The 21,764-nt window shown below is 37.3% G+C and overlaps 1 protein-coding gene and 1 non-coding gene across 3 annotated transcripts in view; both read right to left on the bottom strand.

Moving 5' to 3' along the window:
- The window catches only part of Fut8 (fucosyltransferase 8), a 167,888-nt gene that overhangs the window by 94,598 nt on the left and 51,526 nt on the right, over positions 1 to 21,764 (bottom strand). For both annotated transcript variants that reach the window (XM_090344301.1, XM_090344302.1), the window contains exon 3: positions 11,593 to 12,015. In XM_090344301.1, the coding sequence (XP_090200427.1) occupies positions 11,593 to 11,795 (203 nt within the window). In that variant the 5' untranslated portion in view covers positions 11,796 to 12,015. The remainder of the gene's footprint in view (positions 1 to 11,592; positions 12,016 to 21,764) is intronic.
- Positions 11,416 to 11,516, bottom strand: LOC150054573 (U6 spliceosomal RNA). Its single transcript, XR_016537706.1, has one exon. It is a non-coding gene; the product is annotated as a U6 spliceosomal RNA (small nuclear RNA).

Genomic DNA, 21,764 nt, shown 5'->3' with positions numbered 1-21,764 from the left:
AAGAAGTCTTTCAATGAAAAGACTTTGACGAAGCCAGATATTATACTGGGCAATGTAGTTACAGTCACTAGCAACCAGCAAAAAACTGAGACCTTAGTCCAACAAGCCCCACAGAAGTGAACTACATTAATTATGTGACCTGGGAACTATATCTGTCCCAAGTTAAACTTTGAAATGAAACTAAAATGCAGCCAACATCTTCTGCAGCAGCTAGGCATGTTCACCTTAATCCACAGAAACAGGGAGATAAAAAGTTTCTGTGTTGAGGCTGGGAGTTTGGCCTAGTGGTAAAGTGCTTGCTTATCATGCATGAAGACCCGGGTTCAATTCCTCAGTACCACATACATAGAAAGAGCTGGAAGCGGGGCCAGGAGTGTGGCCTAGTGGTAGAGTGCTTGCCTAGCATGCATGAAGCCCTTGGTTTGATTCCCTTGGTATCACATACATAGAAAAAGTCAGAAGTGGTGCTGTGGCTCAAGTGGGAGAACATTAGCCTTGGGCAAAAAGTGTCCATGAACAGTGCCTGGGCCCTGAGTTCAAGCCCCAGGACTGGGGGAAAAAAAAAGCTGGAAGTGGTGCTGTGGCTCAAGTGGCAGAGCTCTAGCCTTGAGAAAGCCCAAGCACAGTGTTCAGGCCCTGAGTTCAAGCCCCAAGACTGACAAAAAAAAAAAAAAGGAAATTTCTGTGTTTTATACTCTTTAAGTTTGGTAATGTGTTGCACAGCAAATAATATAATTTTTTAACAAGCTAGCTGTAAATAGTGGAAAGTAATAATATTTTGTACTTCAAAGAAAACTAATTAAAAGAATGAAAGAATGAATCACAAATTTGCTACTCTTTCTTATTCCACAATTTATACAATACCTTTGCAACTGTTCCACAATTTCATTCTTGATTGTAGTGTTAATAGTCTATACTGTCTGGTTTCACAACCTTAAGATAAAAGATGCCTGGACTGTTTCTGCTCCTCAAAATCAGAGCTAGAAATGTAGCTCATTTTCGAAGCAAATAACAACACCTAAAAATAACAACAAAATGCTTGCACACACATACACACACTATATAGTTATCTTCAGCAGTTTATACTGTTCCCCAAATACTGTGAGTTAATTTACTCTAAAAATTATTAATGCCAGTCAGATGTGGTGGCTCATGCCTATAATCCTACCTACTCAGGAAGCTGAGATCTGATGATCAAGGTTCAAAGCCAGCCTAGGCACAAAAGGACCTGAGACTCTAACCTCCAATTAACCCCTAGAAAAGGAGAAGTGGGGCTTGGCTCAAGGGTAGGGCAACAGCCTTGAGCTAAAGAGCTCAGAGACAACACACAGGCCCTGAGGCAGGACCTAGGGCGAGTTCAAGCCCCATGACCCCCCCCCCACACACAAAACGATTAATGCCTATGAGTAAAGCAAGAAATCAGGATCTTACAGTTTACATAGTTGATTTCTACTGAGCTATTTTTGTTGAGGTACAATGAACTTGAGATACAGTGAGCTTGTAATGAAGAGGGAAAGGAATTCTTCTCTTCAAGAAAAACTTGCAACTGACACTATAGTCCACAGTCTCCCTACATGCAATGCAATTCCAAATAAACAGACTTATCTATTTATTATGACAAAACCACCTAAAGATTTTAAGATATTCCTTTATCCAAATAACAGCATTCATCAGAAAAGAAGGGCTTTCAATGCTAAATGTGTACTCTGCTGTTGAGGGATACAGTAATCTGCAAATGTCAGCTGTGGCAAGTTGATTGGTAGTTGAGATGTCAACTAAATCCTTACTGATTTTCTGCCTGCTTGACCTACCAATTACTGTAAGAGGTGCACTGAGCTTCTAGCTATAAATACTAAGTATATCTATTTCTTTTAGCCTCACATATTTTTTGCCTCACATACTTGACACTCTGCTGAGTGTATACATGTTAAAGACTGGTAAGCCATTTTTAAAGTATTTACTCCATCATTACGCAATATTATTTCTTTAACTCTAATAGTTTCCCTTGCTAAGTCTGTTAAGTGGTAAACAGAGAGAAAAGGAATATGACAGAAGGAGGACTTCTTTTCAGAGAACATTATGGCATATGATATATGGTCTACTGCATAAATAACAAGCAAGAATGTTAAGAAAAGAATACTAGGGAAAAGTCTGTTGCACATTTTTTTTGTGACAAAGCAGTTACTTCTAGGGCTATCAAAGCAATATGATTGAGAATGTGGATTATGAACACTAATCAATATATAAATATGTGAAAATGGAACCAAGTAACTTGAGAGAACGGTGGAATTGGGATAGAGGAGAATGATGAAAGGAGTCGAGATGCTGACATGTTGAGCTGAAACCCCTTTGTACAACTACTTAAGATGAAAATTAAATTTAAAACATTAAAAAGAATGTGGACTATAAAATCAGAGTGCCTGGAGATGAACTCCAGATCTAAAAATCACAGCTCTTATAGAAGCTTCAGTAAATCACTGGACTATGCTTCTTTGTACCAGAGATAATGTTAGGACTTATTCACAGGTCTGTTGAATAATCATGAGTTAATATACATAAAGAGATTAGAATGCATCTGGATATGCAGTAACACATATTGAGAGCCATCATTTTCATTGTCTTGCTGTTCTCGCTGATACTGTTGTTAGGACAATTAATATGCTAAGAGTAAAAGGAGAGGCTATCATCTTTTTTTTCACATCATTTCCTACTGTGACCCAATACCACGTCAATGAAATATATCATGAGTCAATGAAATACGATCCTGAGAAAAGTACCATGAAATTATTATTGTCCATTGTAACAATCTTATGAATACCATTACAAACTGTTGACTATGTCTGCTCACTGATGGACCTCACATTACAAAACCCACTTGGAAAGACTATAAGCAAAATGTATTATTGTATTTTAAAATCCAAATTCCTTAAGTTCACTATTTCTCAGACATAGATTTTCATATGCTGAATTAGTTTAAGAGGGTTAGTTTTTTTTTTTTTTTAGTGCATATGAAAAGGTAGGTAGGTAATGATACTAGTTCTGATTGGATACATAGAACATAAAAAAAATGTACATAAATGCTTACTTACCTTTTATTTAGCATTTCTCTAAATAAAGACACAGAAATGCATAAATAAATGCAACCCAAGTATGAACACAATTGGAAGACCATAACAAATGATAAAGTTGACAAAATACATTGTTTTAAATTTCAAACACTTTCTAGTCCCACATATTCAGATACAAAATATTCAACATATTCTAACAAATAAGCCATTTAAAAAATCAATGATATAAACTTCTTTATGAAAAAGCTTAGAAGAATAAGATAAATCAGAGACTGTAAGACAAGAAATTATCAATGAACAAAAATCAATAAAACTGGAAAATGACACACAATAAAAATAATTCTTTGAAAAATTCTATGAGCTGATAGAAATCTAGCTTTACTAAGAACCTAGATAAGATAAACATGAATAAAAGGACTAAGTGGTTATTTCTTAATGTTCAAAAAAAAAAAAAAAAAAAAGCCCAGCCAGGGGCAGTGGTTTACTCCTGTAATACTAGCTACTCGGGAGCCTGAGAACTGAGGATCATGGTTCAAAGCCAGCTCTGGCACTAAAGACCCTGAAACTCTTATCTCCAATTAATCATTAGAAAACATGAAGTGGCATTGTGGCTCCAGGGGTGGGCAGTAGCCTTGAGCTGAAGAGCTCAGGGACAGCCCAGAGTTCAAGCCCTATGACCCACAAAAAAGAACAACAGCGGGCCGGGAATTTGGCCTAGGGGTTAAAGTGCTTGCCTAGCATGCATGAAGACCCGGGTTCCATTCCTAAGTACCACATACATAGAAAAAAGCCGGAAGTGATGCTGAGGCTCAAGTGGTAGAGCTCTAGCCTTGAGAAAGTCCAAGGACAGTGCTCAGGTCCTGAGCTCAAGCCCAGGACTGGCAAAAAAAAAGAAAGAACAACAACAACAACAACAAAAAACCATTACATGTATGACTAAGATGCTAGCAATTAGAAAACAAGAATAATGACAAATTTAAGCATGTAATTTAAACAAAACTACCAAAGCCAATAAATTCAATCATTAGTATGAATGAAAGTATACTTCATGCCAGGCCCAGACTAATATTGTATGAAACTACAATTCCAGACAAACATTTCCAAATCCTTTGGAAAATATAAATCTCTCTTAACCATTTTCTCTATATCCGTCCTCTGCTAAAAGAATAAATAAATAAAAAATGTCCTCCCTCTGCTAAAAATCACCATTCCCTATTGTCTCTATAGTTGATGCTCAGCCTCAAGAGGTAACAGTGCCACTTTTGCTCTACTCCTTTGGCTGTTCCAAAGAATAAGAGATGTTATTCTCATTGCCTTGGAACACTACTGTGGAAGAAACCTGGCTATCTTGCTAGAGAGATCATTATGAAAGCAACCAGCTGATGTTTCCAACTGTCATCACACATGTAAGTAAATCATCTTGGACTGCTCAGCTACAGCGGACGACTGCATGATCATAGTGACTTGACTGAGGGCATGTATAACTAGAAAGAAAGGCTGAAGCTAGCCCAGTTGAAATATCAAGAGTAAATACTTAAAGATAATAAAAATATAATAAAAAAGCATATAAGTGGTTATGGTTTTAAGACATAGTGTTTCAATCTGTGTTATATATAGGTATGTGTATATACATACACATATAACATAGTATGTCTATTATATATATTATATATGGGATTTGAACTCAGAGTCCCACACTTGCTAGGCAAGCACACTATCACTGAGCCATGCCTAATATGTATTTATGTATATACATAAAAAATATTATAGCCGGGTTACAATAAAAATGTATTAAAAAAATATAGCTGGGTGCGGTGACTCACGTCTGTAATCCTAGCTACTCAGGAGGGTGAGAGCTAAAGATCAAGGTTTAAAGCCAGCCCAGGCACAAAAGGACCTAAGACTCTTATCTCCAATTAACCTCTAGAAAAGGGGAAGTGGGGCTTGGCTCAAGGGTATGGCCCTTGAGCTGAAGAGCTAGGAACAGTGCCCAGGCTGAGTTCAAGTCCCATGATCCACAATAAATAAATAAATAAATAAATAAATAAATGAATGAATGAATGAATGAATGAATGAATAAATAGTAATATACATGGGTATGTTATACATTCAATGTGTTATATACATATAATTTTGTTTCATATCAGACATAAAAACATTTTTTTGTCACTTGTGGGGCCTGAACTCTGGGCCTGGGCTCCGTTCCAAAGTATTATATTAACCTGTCCATATTTTATTTTTTGGTGGGTTGTGGGACTTGAAATCTGGACCTGGGCATTGTCCCTGAGCTCTTTAGTTCAAGGCTACCACGGTACCACTTGAGCCACAGCCCCATTTCTGGTTTTCTGTGGTTAATTGGAGATAAGATCTCACAGACTGGCTTTGAACCATGATCCTCAGATCTGAGCTCCCTGAGTACCTAGTATTACAGATGTGAGCCACCATGCCTGGCTTAAAAACATTTTTTTTAATTTAATTATTATTATTTTTTTTTTTTGCTAGTCCTAGGCCTTGAGCTCAGGGCCTGAGCATTGTCCTTGGGCTTTCTCAAGGTTAGAACTTTACCAGTTGAGCCACACAGCACCACTTCTGGCTTTTTTTCTATGTATATGGTACCGAGGAATCGAACCCAGATCTTCGTGCATGCTAGACAAGCACTCTACCACTAGACCAAACTCCCGGCTATTAAAAACATTTTTAAAAACTCAATAAAGGGGGCCAGGAGTTTGGCCTAGTGGTTAAAGTGCTTGCCTACCATGCACGAAGACCCGGGTTCAATTCCTCCGTACCACATACATAGAAAAAAGCCAGAAATGGTGCTGAGGCTCAAGCCGTAGAGCTCTAGCCTTGAGAAAGTCCAAGGACAGTGCTCAGGCTCTGAGCTCAAGCCCAGGACTGGCAAAAAAAAAAAATAAATAAAAAAAAAAAATAAAGCAACACAATTTTTAAAAATAAGCAAGAGATTTTAAAAAAAAAACATTACTAAAGCTATATAAATGACAAATGCATGGAAAATATTCAGCATCATTTACTATACAAATGGAAATAGAAACCTTGGGGAAAATACTACCTTTATTGTTTACAAATAACCTGTTATTTGTAAGAACAGTATTTTTGGGTTCCTAAAAGTTGACATAAAAATAAGTGACAACAGCAACCACTAGCAAGGACAAAAGGAAGTGGACACTTCAAGCCTTGCTGATGAGAACTTCAAAGTGGTACAGGTACTCTGAAAAACTTGAGTAACTTGTTTGAAGTTCAACATGCACTTATCAAATTAACCAGCAATGCAAACCCCTAAGTATTTATCCAAGAGAAATGAAAACTTAAGTTTACACAAAAACTTACAGGACAAAGATGAACGGTGGCTTTATTTACAACTGTCAAATAATGGAAACTATCCAATTTCTTTCAATCAGTGAATGAATTTTTAAAACAAAATTTTAAAAAAGAGATGATAATATATGTATACAAGGGAATACTACTTAACATTAAAAATAGAATGAAAATTCTACTCAGCAGTTAACTGCTGACATGCACAATAATATTGGCAAGCCAAAATTCCTTAAGCTAAATGAAGAATGTACTTCATGACTTTAAGAGGATACATATTGAATTAGTCTATTTATGTAATATTCCATTTATTTTCTTCTATTTTTATTAATTTGTGTGTGTGTGGCAGCAACAGGGTTCGAACTCAGGGTTCTACCACTCAAGTCATACGTCTACTTTCTATATGATATTCTAAAACAGGAAAATATATAGGATGGCAAACCTATCAGACAATTTCACAGCTAGTAGGTAGGAGCAAAACTTGACTTATGTACAACAGGGCTGGGAATTTAGCCTAGCGGTAGAGTGCTTGCCTAGCATGCACAAAGACTGGGGCTCAATTCCTCAGTACTGCATACAGAAATAAAAGCCAGAACTGGTGCTATAGTTCAAGTGGTAGAGCTCTAACCTTGAGAACGCCCACGGACAGTACCCAGACCCTGAGTTCAAGGCCCGGGACTACCAAACAACAAAAAAAAAGGAGTACAACAATATTACTGGGAAGTGGGAGAATTCTTGATTGTGGTGATTACATGAATGTAAACATTTGCCAAAATGCATAGACTTGTTTACTAAAGGAATAAACTTTACTATATGAAAATTATTCCTCAAACACATACATATCCATACACACATACCACTTCCCTTACCACAGATTATGCTTGCTTGTATAATTGCATCCCTCAACGAAATGGTTTCTAAACTGTTGTAAAACTGTTTAAAAAAAAAAAAAAAAAAAACGGCAAATTCTAGCTGAAAGGTTAACTACCTGAAATTTTTCCTGAGTAGTTTCAGGCTTCTGTGTTGCTCTCCAACTCCAGTCTATTCTCCTTAATTCAAAGAAATTATCCAGTATTATACTTTCCTCAACTAACGTTTCTTTTCTGAGTTATAAAAACAATTTCTTTTAAGAAAATACATTCAGACACTTGAATACAATATATTGGTTGGATGTCAATAAGGAAACAATGTCCCTATGCCAGTAGCACTCCCATCATGCTTTCATCTGTGTGCTGACTATGAGATCCTACTAAAAGAAACACACATGGCCCAAACAGAAAAGTGGATGGGAGAGCCCAGTAAGTTTTTCTTCCCTAAAGTAAGAAAGTAACCATTTATTTATTTCACTGAAATGATACGCATGCACACACACACATATAATGAATCAAGTTTAGGCTCTATTTCTACATTGTAGCCACATGATATCACAGTATGATTACAGGTTGTTAAGTACTTCCACTCTGAGGCGCTGACTCTATATTTAATTATAGTACCTGGGAATGTAATTTCAATAAATAAAAAAATACAAGTGGGAGAGAGAACAGATGGGATGGAGGAAAGCAAAGAAAGAGAGACTCTGAACAAGAAACACGGAACACTTAGGTGGTAAGTCTTAACTCCTTTGTATACAATCTTTTAAAGTTCAGAAAAAAAACTAAATTAAATTTATAAAAAGCACCAAGAATATGAGGGCTATTTGGGTTTGTTTGGGTTTTTTTGGTCGCTTGTGGGACTTGAACTTAGGGCCTGGGCACTGTCCCTGTGTTCTTCTTGTTCAAGGGTAGTGTTCTACCACTTGAACCACAGCACCATTTCTGGTTTTCTGATGGTTAATGGAGAGAAAGAGTAACTGCAATCCTCATATCTCAGGCTCCAGAGTAGTTAGGATTATAGGTGTGAGCCACTGGCACCCAGCACAATGATCATTTTCTAGAGAGACCAACCCATCCAACCTGTAAGACAAGCTTCCATGCAATGAATACATTGCTGGAAGTAAGAAATAAACAAATGGAAATATCAGTATTGAAGATGAAGTCTTCATTTAGAGCCTAAATTAAGTTTAACTCAACATCTTTTTCTGAGAAGAAAACTCTCATAATGCAGAACAAGATTTTACTACAAAGCAAATGATAAAATTAACTTGAGCAGCAGCTAATTCTTTGTGATTTCCTGAGACTTAGAATTGATATTTTTTTTTTCATTAATGTCTCTCCTGCTTAAGGAGACAGGATAGCTCATCAGAGCCCAGACTTTGGAGTCATTTTACTGGAATTCAAAGAAAGCTTTATAATTCATGGAAAGTGTAACTTTGGGCAAATTAAACTACTTAACATCTCTATGATTCTTTATCTGAAAACAGTTTCACGATACAGGTACCTCATAATCCATGCAAGTGTCTAGCCCATAAGAAAATCCCAATAAATGATAGCTACTATAACTAATCCTATTTAAGGATTACCAATCTTTGCTTCTCATAAAGAATGAGTGAATATAAAGCTGTGTTGAAAGATCACTTCTTCAATGATCTCTTCTGATTTTCCACCAATAAAATAATACACACTTCCTGAAGATTTATGTCCATTTTTTACCTTGCTGACTCACATTACTCGTACTACAACAAATGACAGGAGTAATGTTTCACTCACTTTTACAAAACTCATAGCCCAGAGTATTACTAAACATATCACCAATTAGCAGGAACAGAAGAGAAAAGGTGGAGGAAAGTGGCTAATATTATCCAAAAGAGAAATGTACATCTTACCTGAATTGTGAAATGGCAGCCACTTGTGAAATGGTAGCCACCAACACTATTATAATAATAAAATTATATGTAAAAAAGAATTCAAGCTAAGGAAAATATACTAATGAAAATATTACATAAAAAAAAAAAAAACATTTCAGGGGGCCGGGAGTTTGGCCTAGTGGTCGAGTGCCTGCCTAGCATGCACGAAGACCCAGGTTCGATTCCTTGATACCACGTACATAGAAAAAAGCCGGAAGTGGTGCTAAGGCTCAAGTGGTAGAGCTCTAGCCTTGAGAAAGACCAAGGACAGTGCTCAGGCCCTGAGCTCAAGCCCAGGACTGGCCAAAAAAAAAAAAAAAGTTTCAGAACTAGAGAAAAAAAGGAAAGAGCTGCATTCTGAAGGAAGAATATAATACAATGGGGTGGAGGAATAAAAGAATAAGAGAACTACAGGCAGACAGCCTGCCAACTATTTTCTTTTGTTGGTTATGGGACTTGAATTCTGAGCCTTAAATTCAAAGCTGGTGGTCTACTATTGAGCCATGCATCACTATCAGTTCTTAAGTGTTTAATTGGAGGTAAGAGTCCCACAGGAACTTTTCTGCCCAGGGTGGCTTTGAACCATAATCCTCTGATCTTATCCTTAGTAGCTAGGATTACAGGAGTGAACCACCAGCGCTCAACTATTTTCTTTCTTCAGTCTTCATAACATGGCTCTCACCCACTATTTACCCAGATATTCTTAGGATTATTCACACAACTGGATGTGTTTACTTTCCACTTGTAAATTTGTTTCTCATAAACCCATGAACTTTTCAGCTTTTTTTTCTACACCACTCTTGTCAATTATCAACATCATCGTAACAACTTTCAAATCTTCATTTCTAGGCTCTTTTTTTAAGAAAGTTAAGTACTATATTAAAGATTATCCTCACATGCAGAAGAATAACAAGTTTTAGACAAACAACTTTGAAACACATAAAAATCACCTATCTAACATCATGTTTACTTTTTCCATGAAACGTGGAAATTTTGATTGTTTTTTCAAACCAAAATATATGTCACATCTTTTGTAGTCTAGAAGTAACAATGATAATAATTCTCTACATTCCAGATCTAGGTATTTTAACAATAAATTTTTCTTTACTTTAAGAAGGTGTCATCAGGAAATGACACTGTGGCTCAAAGTGGTAGAGCACTACTTGGAGCAAAAAAGCTTCGAGACAATGCCCAGACCATGAGAACAAGTCCCACAACCAATCCCTTTCCCCAAAGAAAGGAAGGAAGGTAGTTAAAGTGTCAAACTAACTCAATTTTCCAAAACTTGGGAATTTGTTATAGGCAATTTACAAACAATTTTCAGCATGTGCTACTTTAACCCATACAATGTTTGGATTTAGTGTGTCAATACAGATACAATTCTAAACATAATTATAAATGAAACATAAGTACATAAGTTATAAGGTAGAGTTTTCTATACTGAGATTCATATGCAAAATAAGATTTGTGACTGAGAACATTGTCTAGAGTATATAGATTATCAGATATTTAAATTTTTGCCAACACATCAATCTTTAGAAATTATTAAGTTAAACTGAAAAATAAATTGCACAATGAACTTTTACTTTTTTTTTTGTCAGTCCTGGCTTGAACTCAGGGTGTGAGCACTGTCCTTAGAGCTTTCTCAAGGCTAGAGCTCTATCACTTGAGCCACAGCACCATTCCCAGCTTTTTTCTATGTACGTGGTACTGAGGAATCAAACCCCGGTCTTCATGCATGCTAGGCAAGCACGCTACCACTAGGCCAAACTCACAGCCCCAGAACTTTTAAAAAGAAATACGGAGCCGGGCATGGTGGCTCACTCCTGTCATCCTAGCTACTCAGGAAACTGAGATCTCAGGATGGCGGTTCAAAGCCAGCCCAAGCATTAAAGTCCATGAGACTCTTATCTCCAATTAACCACTAGAAAACCGGAAGTGGTGCTGGGGCTCAAGGGGTAGGGCGGTAGACTTGAACTGAAGAGCTCAGGGACAGAGTCCAGGCCCAGAGTTCAAGTCCCACAACTGACAGAAAGAGAAAGAGGAGGGGGGGAGTAGGCAAGAGGGGGGAGAGAGGGAAGGAGGGAAGGAGGGAAGGAAAGAGGGAAGGAAGGAAGGAAGGAAGGAAGGAAGGAAGGAAGGAAGGAAGGAGGGAAGGAGGGAAGGAAAGAGGGAAGGAAGGAAGGAGGGAAGGAGGGAAGGAAAGAGGGAAGGAAGGAAGGAAGGAAGGAAGGAAGGGAGGAAGGTCTCATGAATTTTCATGCCATCCCAGTACAGGGGCCATGCTTATCATATTGTTCAAATGTGAGTATATGTGATGCTGAAGCAAACATTCAAAGAACTTTCTTATCCTTGAAAAAAGCAAACTACAAATTTTTATCATCCATCCTTCAGTATTTTAGAACCTACCGGAGAGATTCAGCCATCCGCCTCAAGTCTTCATTCTGTTGTTTTAAGCGTTCAAGCTTTGCCAGAATCTTGGACAGTTCTCGGCTAGAGTGGTCAGGGTGATCATTATCTCGAACCAAATGACCACCTATATAAAATAACAAGGTTCCCCAGGCAAAAAGAATGAGCATAATCCAACGCCAGGAACCAGTCCATGGCCGCATTTTCAGATTTTCAACTCAATCTCTTGGCTTCCCAGAGCTCAAAGAATTAAAAACATTTTAACTTTTTTCTAGTCAGTATACAGGTAAAACTTCTCCTGCTTCAATACATGGTGCTTCCACAAATTAGTCTCTCTGGTGGTCTTATATGGAGCTTTCAAAGATCTTCCTGAAGATTTAAGTAGGCAGCTTTAACTGTCCTTTGGTCCATGGGTTCTACATTCTGTGAAAAAAGTAGGAAATGTATTTACATAAATTATTTAGGATATCCAAGACAGCACACATTGAGACACACGGAGTCAGTTACAGGAAACATACTAGTTTTGACTGGCCAACAGTCAAAAGCTCACCCTCTCCTCTCCCTCAATCCCCTGCCCTTTCTTAGCTTGCTCAATAAACCACTGTAAGAAAGGACTTACAGGGCCGGGAGTTTGGCTTAGTGGTTAAAGTGCTTGCCTAGCATGCACGAAGACCCGGGTTTGATTCTTTGGTACCACATACATAGGAAAAAGCCAGAAGTGGTGCTGAGGCTCAAGTGGTAGAGCTCTAGCCTTGAGAAAGTCCAAGGACAGTGCTCAGACCCTGAGCTCAAGCCCAGGACTGGCAAAAAAAAAAAAAAAGAAAAAGAAAGGACTTACAGGGGCCAGGAGTGTGGCTTAGTAGTAGAGTGCTTGGTTAGCACACACAAAGTCCTGGGTTCGATTCATCGGTACCACATACATAAGAAAAAGCCAGAAGTGGTGCTGTGGCTCAAGTGGTAGAGCTGTAGCCTTGAGAAAGCCCAAGGACAGTACTCAGGCCCTGAGTTTAAGCCCCAGGGCTGGCCAAAAAGACTTCCAGTCACACCTTTTTGGTTAGAAGGAACAGAAGTCCCTGAATTTGAGCAGAAACCCAAGAACAACTATGGGCTCTGGAAAACTATGATTCAGGGACACAGGTCTAAGTTCAGAGAGCTGTAATTCAGTGTGTGATTCACTCTGTACTGAAGATAAATCAAACATCCTTGAAAATAATCTAACTGAATAAACAATTAAAAGTAAAAGCTTTAAATCTGCATATCACATCAAACACAAACATTAAGACTCATTTATGACAAGATATATAGCACTGAAAAACTCTATCATACTGTAGACTATACATACATACACACACACACACACACATATAGATATAGATATATACATGCGAGTTTATTCTGGGAGACTAAGGTATATGTAAGATAACAAATTTTTATGTCTTCCTTTCATAGCAAAAATATCTTTGACAACTATGACAAACAAAAGATGTCTTTTTAAAAAAGAACAGAAATACCACAGAGTAATAACTATTCTGAAATATCTTATTTGTATCTATAACAAACTTATTACTAGTACTTAAAGCCAAAAAACATGTAATTTGCATAGTAACAAAAGTTTGCAGAAATATAAAGTTGCATTATACAAGTACTTTGGATCTTAATAATCATCAATAATATCCAAGACATTCATTACCTTACCATATTACACAGCAACATTAAACAATGTAAGTTGCAAAATCTGAGGAAAGTATTACAGGAACAAATATGGTCAATTTCCTAATTGACAGCGTCATTTTAATTCTGGCTTGGGAGAGATTTCCCAAGACTTTACTGTTATTTAGCCAGTATATTTTAAAATAGGATCAAAACTAAGTCCGAACAGAAAATGGGTAATTTTCTATGGTGTTTTTCTTAAAATGGTTTAAAGAACAAGTATGGAATTCTTTTCTTATCTACTAATCACAGTAAATGTCTGCTTACTTTGATTAGTCTTTGAACTATGACTTCTAAAGTATAAATACAATTTGTTTCATTTTGTTCACTGAGCAGTTAGTAGGCACTAATGAAAACTTATGAATATGTAAGTGGCTCAGTGAGTGAATGAAGAATGCCATATATGACATGCCAAGTAAGTTATATATCATAGTATTTATGACATTTTCACCATAATTTTCTTTTAATTTTATTTTATTGTCAAAGTGATGTGCAGAGGGGTTACAGTTACATAAGGTAATGAGTACATTTCCTGTCATATAGTGTTACCCTCCTTCTTCATTTTCTCCCATTTTCCTTCTCCCACCCAACTCCCCTCCCCTCCAAGTTGTAGTTAATTTCCAACACAGTGTCTAGTGAGTGTCCCTGATACATTGGTTCACCCCTTGTCCCACAGTCTCTGTGATTATCCTTATCTTCCCAAATCAGATAAACTTATTGAATTATGACATATTGGTATGCTATATGTAAGTAAATATATATTGTAATAGCAAATATGAGTGAAGAAAATGAAAGTACTAATACAAGTAAAATAGTTCAAAGGTAATTCAGAAAATTTACTAATGTCAATCTGTATTTTAAAATATACATAGAGACCAATTAACAGATCTAAAAGGCCATACAATCAATATTCTTATGCCTTATAATTTATTTTATAATCATGAAAAAAAATTCTTAGTTTTGTCTTACTTTCCTTTTCTAGAAGGCTTGTTTTGTAAAAGTAGCACTGTTATAAAAAGACATTGAGAGCCTGGTGTGGTGGCAGGCTTACCCCTGTAATCCTAGCTACTCAGGAGGCTGAGATCTAAGGATCAGAGTTCAAAGCCAGCCCAGGCACAAAAGGACCTAAGACTCTTATCTCCAATTAACCTCTAGAAAATGGGAAGTGGGGCTTGGCTCAAGGGTAGGGTGGTAGCCTTGAGCTGAAGAGCTCAGGGAGCCCAGGCCAAGTTCAAGCCCCATAACCCACACACACACACAAAAAAAAGACACAGAGATATTTAAAACTACTCAACTTGCTAGGTACCAGTGGCTCATGTTTGCAAGAGGCTGAGATCTGAGATCACGGTTCAAAGCTAGCCCCAGACGGAAAATCCCTAAGACAGTGATCTCTAACCACCAAAAAGCTGGAAGTAGAACTATGGCTCAAGTGGCAGAGGACCAATCTTAAGTAAAAAGGCTAAGGACAGTGTCCAGGCCCTGCGTTCAAGCCCCTTACTGGCATAAAACAAAAAATCGGGGATGGAGTTGTGCTCAAGTGACAGAGCAACAGCCTGTGTGAAAAAGCCAAGCAGGAGCACAGTCCTGAGTTCAAGCTCTAGCACTGGTGCACATACTGTATGAAAACACACTGAAAAATAAAAGTTTCATAAGTGTATTTTCAATTAATTTGGGCCAATATCTATAAGGGGGATGATTACAATGTTTATCAGATGTTTATAAGAAAATATAAAGTATATCCTAAAGTGGCTGCACTATTATAAACTGTCTTCAGCATTGAAGACAATTTCCACTCTTCCAAAATCTAGCCTAGTTTTTTATATTGTCAGCTTTTTCAAAGGAAATTCTAATAGTTTAGTAATATAACTGGAGTATGGTTCAAATAAGCATTTAATAACAAATAAAATAGAGCATCTTTTTATGTGTTAGATGTCCTCCAGGGGTCTACTAAGGGGTCTACTAAGACCCCTTGTCTTCTTGTCTTTTTTTTTTTCCCAGTCCTAGGGCTTGAATTCAGGGCCTGGGAGCTTTTTTTTTTTTTTGGCTTGATGAATAGTGCTCTTCCACTTGGAGCCATAGCTCTATTTCCAGCTTTTCGGTGGTTATTTGGAGACAGAAGTCTCACAGACTGTCCTGCCTGGGCTGGCTTGAAACTGTAATTCTCAGATCTCAGCCCCCAGAGGAGCTAAAATTACAGTCAATAACCACCAATGCCTAGCTGATCTTTTGTCTTTTTAAATAAACTATTTAAATCAATAGTTTGTTTTCTTATTTTTCATAATTAAATCATATATCCTAGTTTAAGTCTTCTATAAGATATATGGTTTTCAACTACCCTCAGCCTACACTTGTCTGTTGGCTAAATATCCCCAAAGGCCATGTGTGAAAGGCTTGATTCCTGGCACAGGGTGGTATTGAAAAGAAATAGAAGCGTTAGGGTATAGGAGCTTACCCCCAGAGTAGCATCCTCTAGGCCTTCTCCAATTAACCATGAAAATGTCTGAAATGGAACTGTGGCTTAAGTGGCAGAGCACCAGTCTAGAACAAAAATCCAAAAACCAATGCCCAGACCTCGAGTTCAAGTCCTCGTAACAAATTAACAACAAAAGGCATATTGGAAATCCTAGCTACTTGAGAGGCCGGGATCAGGAGATATGTACACAAGGCTATGTCATTCAAATGCTTACTCCTTTGATCTCAATTCATTTTAAAGGTAAGTATTATTATAAAATTTAATTCAACTCTTTCTTTGTTCTTAGCTTCCTCATAAAAGAATAATTTAAGCTAGGCGAGCCACACCTATAGCCCTAGCTACTGAGGAGGCTGAGATTTGAGGATAGCGGTTTAAGCAAAGCAGGGCACCAAACAACTTGAGACTCATATCTCCAATTAATCACTAGAAAATGGGAAGTGGGGTTGGAGTTCCAGGGGTAGGGTGGTAGCCTTGAGCTGAAGAGTTCAGGGACAGTGCCTAGACCCAGAGTTCAAGCCCCATGACCAACAAAAACAAAATAATAATAATAATAATAGTTTATAAAATTAAGTATTTATTAATGTAAAAAGACAATAAAAATCTAGGTGAAAACTATTTCTTGCCTACATTAAAGCACTTGGTGAGAAAACTAAAAATGTGGGAGGTAAAGGGAGAAAAGAGTAGAAGAAAATTTTCATAAACCCCTTCCAAAATTATAAAATTTAATTTTCATTCCTTAGTTACCTATCTACTTTCATATTTCTCATCAACATGCTCATAGTACATGCACACATAAGTTTAATGTGCTATACAAACTGAATTCATGAGTACAAAATATTCTATTAGTTCACAGAAAGCAGCTGATATCTTATAAATTAATCTTCCTAGTTACAAAGTACAAACACTTAATCACATTTATGAGATTTCTATCAGGAGTATCTCATTTACCTTAATAGTTACATAGACAATAACATACCACATTGTGTTTACTGATACAATTAACATAATATTCAAATAAACTTAAAAATCTGGCCTTGCCATCTGTACCTTCAGCTCTGAATAAATTATAATGCTAAAAAGTAGTACTAATATATGCAAATAAAATGCATATATTTACTATTTTCTCTGATTCTATGTATATGCATGTGTATACACTCTTACACACATATATTACTGGACTGGTACCATGATGCAGTAGAGAGATCAAAATTTTTATATCAATCATAAGCTATAAAGCATATCAACAGTTTACTCAACTATAAATAGGAATGATAATCATGCAAGCTCACATAACTGTGATGATCATAGGACAATATGTGTAAAAATGATTTAAAGCACTATAATTTATAAATAGTAGTTACTATTAATTTTCCTTTGCTCATAAAAAACAAATATTCACTCCTGCTGTCAGTTTCTAGAATATGCTAAGTTCTTACTCATTGCAAGGCTTTTGTTCTTGCTTTAAACTTCTACCTTAAATGCAATTTCTTTACCTTATTCTTATATTTCAGATTTCTACTTGCCTATCACCACTTTTCAAAGGTGTGTTGAATAATGTAAAAAATCAATGTTAATGCAGTCCCACTTATCCAGCCTTTCTCTGATTTGTTGTGATTCTTAGTCCTTATTAAGAAAGTTTCTACCTGTGCCAAGGAGGCCTAGTGTATCTCCTATTCCTTCTTGTAAAGTTTTCAGTGTGTCAGCTTTTACCTCCAGGTCTTTGATCCATTTGGAGTTAATTCTAGTGCAGGGTGACAAAGAAGGATCCAACTTTAGTTTTCTGCAGGTGCTTAACCAGTTCTGCCAGCACAACTTGTTGAAGAGGCTGTCTTTCTTCCATTCTATTTTTTTTATTTTTTGGCTCCCTTGTCAAAGATTAGGTGGCCATAGGTCTGTGGTTTAATATCTGGGTCCTCAGTTCTATTCCATTGGTCTTCAGGCCTGTTCTTGTGCCAGTACCAAGCTGTTTTGAGAATTATAGCTCTGTAATAGAGTCTAAAGTTTGGAATTGAAATTCCTCCTGCGCTGTTCTTTCTGCTAAGAAGTGTTTTTGCTATACAGGGTCTTTTATTATTCCAAATGAAATTTTGAATTGCCTCTTTTATTTCTATAAAGAATGCCATTGGGATATTGATGGGTATTGCCTTGAATTTGCAGATAGCCCTTGGCAAGACTGTCATTTTCACAATGTTGATTCTTCCAATCCAGGAGCATGGGAGGTTTTTCCATTTCCTTAGTTCTGCTTTAATTTCCTTTTTTAGGGTTTTAAAGTTTTCATCAAAAAGGTCCTTTACATTCTTAGTTAAGCTAATTCCTAGGTACTTTATTTTCTTTGAGGCTATTGTGAAAGGAGTTGCTTTCCTGATTATTGCCTCGTTCCTCTCACTGTTGGCGTAAAGGAAAGCAGCTGATTTTTGAGGGTTAATTTTATAGCCTGCTACTTTTCCAAAGTTTTGAATCAGCTCAAGGAGCTTGGGAGTAGAGTCTATAGGATTCTTTAAATACAGAATCATGTCATCTGCAAAGAGGGAAAGTTTTACTTCCTCTTTCCCTACTTGGATCCCCTTTATGCTTGCTTCTTGCCTTATTGCACTGGCTAGGAATTCTAATACTATGTTAAAGAGGAGTGGAGAGAGTGGGCATCCTTGTCTCGTTTCTGATTTTAGAGGGAATGGCTTTAGCTATTCACTATTAAGTGTAATACTAGCAGTGGGTTTGTCATACACAGCCTTTATTATATTGAGGAATGTTCCATGGATTCCTAGTTTCTCCAGAGCTTTTAACATAAAGGGGTGTTGGATCTTGTCAAATGCCTTTTCGCATCTATTGAGACAATCATGTGATTTTTGTCCTTGCTCCTGTTGCTGTGTTGAATTATATTAATTGATTTGCGTATGTTGAACCAGCTTTGCCTCCCCATGATGAATCCAGTTTGATCACAGTGTATAATTTTTTTGATGTGTTGTTGTAGATGGTTGGCCAGTATTTTGTTGAGAAGTTTTACATTGATGTTCATCAAAGAAATAGGTGTATAGTTCTCTTTCTTCGATGAATCCCTGTCTGGTTTGGGGATGAGGGTTATACTGGCTTCATAGAATGAGTTTGGTAAGGAACCTTCATTTTCAATTTTGTTGAAGAGCTTGAGGAGTATTGGTGTAAGCTCTGCTTTGAAGACCTTATAGAATTCAGCTGTGAATCCATCTGGCCCTGGGCTTTTCTTACGTGGAGGTTCTCTAATTGCCATTTCTATTTCAGAGCTTGAAATAGGCCTGTTGAGTTGGATTAGTTCTTCTTGGTTCAGTGTGGGTATGTTAATATTGGCTAGGAATTCATCCATTTCTGCATTAAACTGTGGAGCTTTTGTATGGCAAAGGACATAGCTAGTAAATTAATTAGGAAGCCTAGAGTGGGAGAAGATCTTCACCAACCAAACGGACAAAGGCCTCATATCTAAAATATATCAACAACTCAAAAAATTGAATCACTCCAAAACTAACCTCCAAAGTAACAACCATCCCATTAAAAAATGGGCCAAAGACTTAAATAGAGTCTTCTCTGAAGAAGAAACAAAAATGGCCCATAGACACATGAAGAAATGCTCAACATCTCTGGTCATAAAAGAAATGCAAATCAAAACAACTCTAAGATTCCACCTCACTCCAGTTAGAATGGCCAGGATCAGGAAAACGAATAATAACAGATGCTGGAGGGGATGTGGCCAGGAGGGATCACTACTACACTATTGGTGGGAGTGCAAACTCGTTCAACCACTATGGAAAGTAGTGTGGCAGTGCCTCAAAAGGCTAAACATAGAACTCCCCTACGACCCAGCAATTCTACTACTTGGCATTTACCAAACCATCCAGAATCTAGGGCATACTAAATCCACTAGCACAACAATGTTCACTGCAGCATTATTCACCATAGCAAAAATATGGAACCAACCTAGATGTCCCTCAGTTGATGAGTGGATCAACAAGTTGTGGTATTTGTACACAATGGAATTCTATGCTGCTGTCAGAAAAAACGACATCGACCCATTTGTTAGGAAATGGAAAGACTTAGAAAAAATCATATTAAGTGAAGTAAGCCAGACTCAAAGGAACTTAGGCTCAATGGTTTCCCTCATTTGTCATAATCAGTAGAAACCTTGGGCTCTACTAGCAGAGATCTGCAATACAGCAAAACCTTGATACATAAGGCCATATAGTATGAAGCTAATTGAAAGGACCTCCAGGATATTGAAACAAAAGCCATATAACGAATGACTGTTGTCCTTAATGTACTATGTTATCTCACATCTTCTTTGCTGTCCCTTGGGTATCTCATATTGTTACAGTATCTCACTTTGTTATCTGATATACTGAATTTATTTGTATTTGGTTATTTGAAATTGGATAGGGATTGGGGAAAAACAAGATGAGGGGTGGGGGTGGGGGGGAGGGAAATGGGGACCAAGACATGTGAAAGGGTATCAATGTATGTGAATTAATGCACCTTCTATCTGGCAAATATCATGTAACCCTTTTATTAATTACAATAAAAAAACAGAAAAAAAATCAATGTTAATAAATTATTTAATTTAAAAAGGTGTATTGATATGAAATGCTGGGTATATATATGAGAAAATATATGCAATTCAAAATGACTTGTAAAAGAATAAGAGTTAAAATTTCTCAACTGAGAAAAGGTTAGTAAATACAATTACTTGATGCAAGAGGTTTTTTTTTTTCAATCTCTTTTAATCTTTCTATTTAGTCACCTTAGCATGTTAACCTTTGTTCCTAGACTAGCTTTTTTCACAGCATCAAGAGAACTACCTTAATTCCAGTTACACATAATTATCTGCAAACGAATAACTGTCTCTCTGGAAGGAGAAGGGAATATGATATATTAGAGACATCCAGAATATCCCTGTTGGAAGAAGGGGGTGGCTTGGAAAGGCCTGGGAATGTGACAGTGAACAGTGAGCAGTAGACAAAGCACATGCAATACAGAAATATTAAGCTTTAAGTTTGTAAAAGAAACAATGGACCCTAACATTGGGCAATAGGTAAAATAAGGAAGAAGGAAGATGGAGGAGAGGAAGAGGAAGAGAAGGAAAAGAAGGAGAAGGAGGGGCCGGGAGTTTGGCCTAGTGGTAGAGTGCCTGCCTAGCATGCACGAAGACCCAGGTTCGATTCCTTGGTACCACATACATAGAAAAAGGCTGAAAGTGGTGCTGTGGCTCAAGTGGCAGAGTGCTAGCCTTGAGAAAAAAAGCCCAAGAACAGTGCTCAGGCCCTGAGCTCAAGCCCAGAACTGGCAAAAAAAAAAAGAGGAGAAGGAGAAGGAAGAGGAGGAAGAAGAAACCCCACAATCACCCTTGGGGCTATAAGCAGGAAAGAGAAGGAAAGCCTGGGCAAGCGCTCCAGCACACATATTGGCACTCTGCACTATGGACAACAGCAATCTGCACAACAAGCACATACTAGAGAAAGGGCCACCTGTACTTGCTCAATGGTAATGTGGAAAATCATTTTAAGGTAAGGCTTACAGTCAAACCTTTTGGCCAGGGAAAGCAAAATTCCATGAATTTTGGCAGAAGCCCAAAAATGAGTTATTATAAGCTCAGGAAACTGTGATTTGAACACAGATTCAGGGACATTGCTCTAAGTAGTGAGAACTGTGATTCAGGCTTTAATAGGAATACAGATGGAAGCAGGGACTTAGAACACAGACCAGTATCTATACCGCCAGCACAGAATGCTTTGATTTGATCATTTTATACAATCTCCATGTTCCAGAAATCTTTAGAAACACAATTGCTGTCGAATTTCTACACAGAAAGAGTGCCTCTGACTTGAGCTGTTGAAAACCTCTACATGAAACAAAAATGCACTAAAGAAAGAATTTGTAGAAGATACTAAAAACATAAAGATACCCCCCATGTTTACCAATGGGCAAAATTAATACTGTGAAAATGCCCATGTTACCAAAAGGAATAAAC

Source organism: Megascapheus bottae, chromosome 14, assembly GCF_031878675.1.
Source record: "Megascapheus bottae isolate mThoBot1 chromosome 14, mThoBot2.hap1, whole genome shotgun sequence".
Taxonomy (NCBI): domain Eukaryota; kingdom Metazoa; phylum Chordata; class Mammalia; order Rodentia; family Geomyidae; genus Megascapheus; species Megascapheus bottae.
Note: the sequence above shows the minus strand (reverse complement) of the source record. Positions and strands in the feature narration are given on the sequence as shown.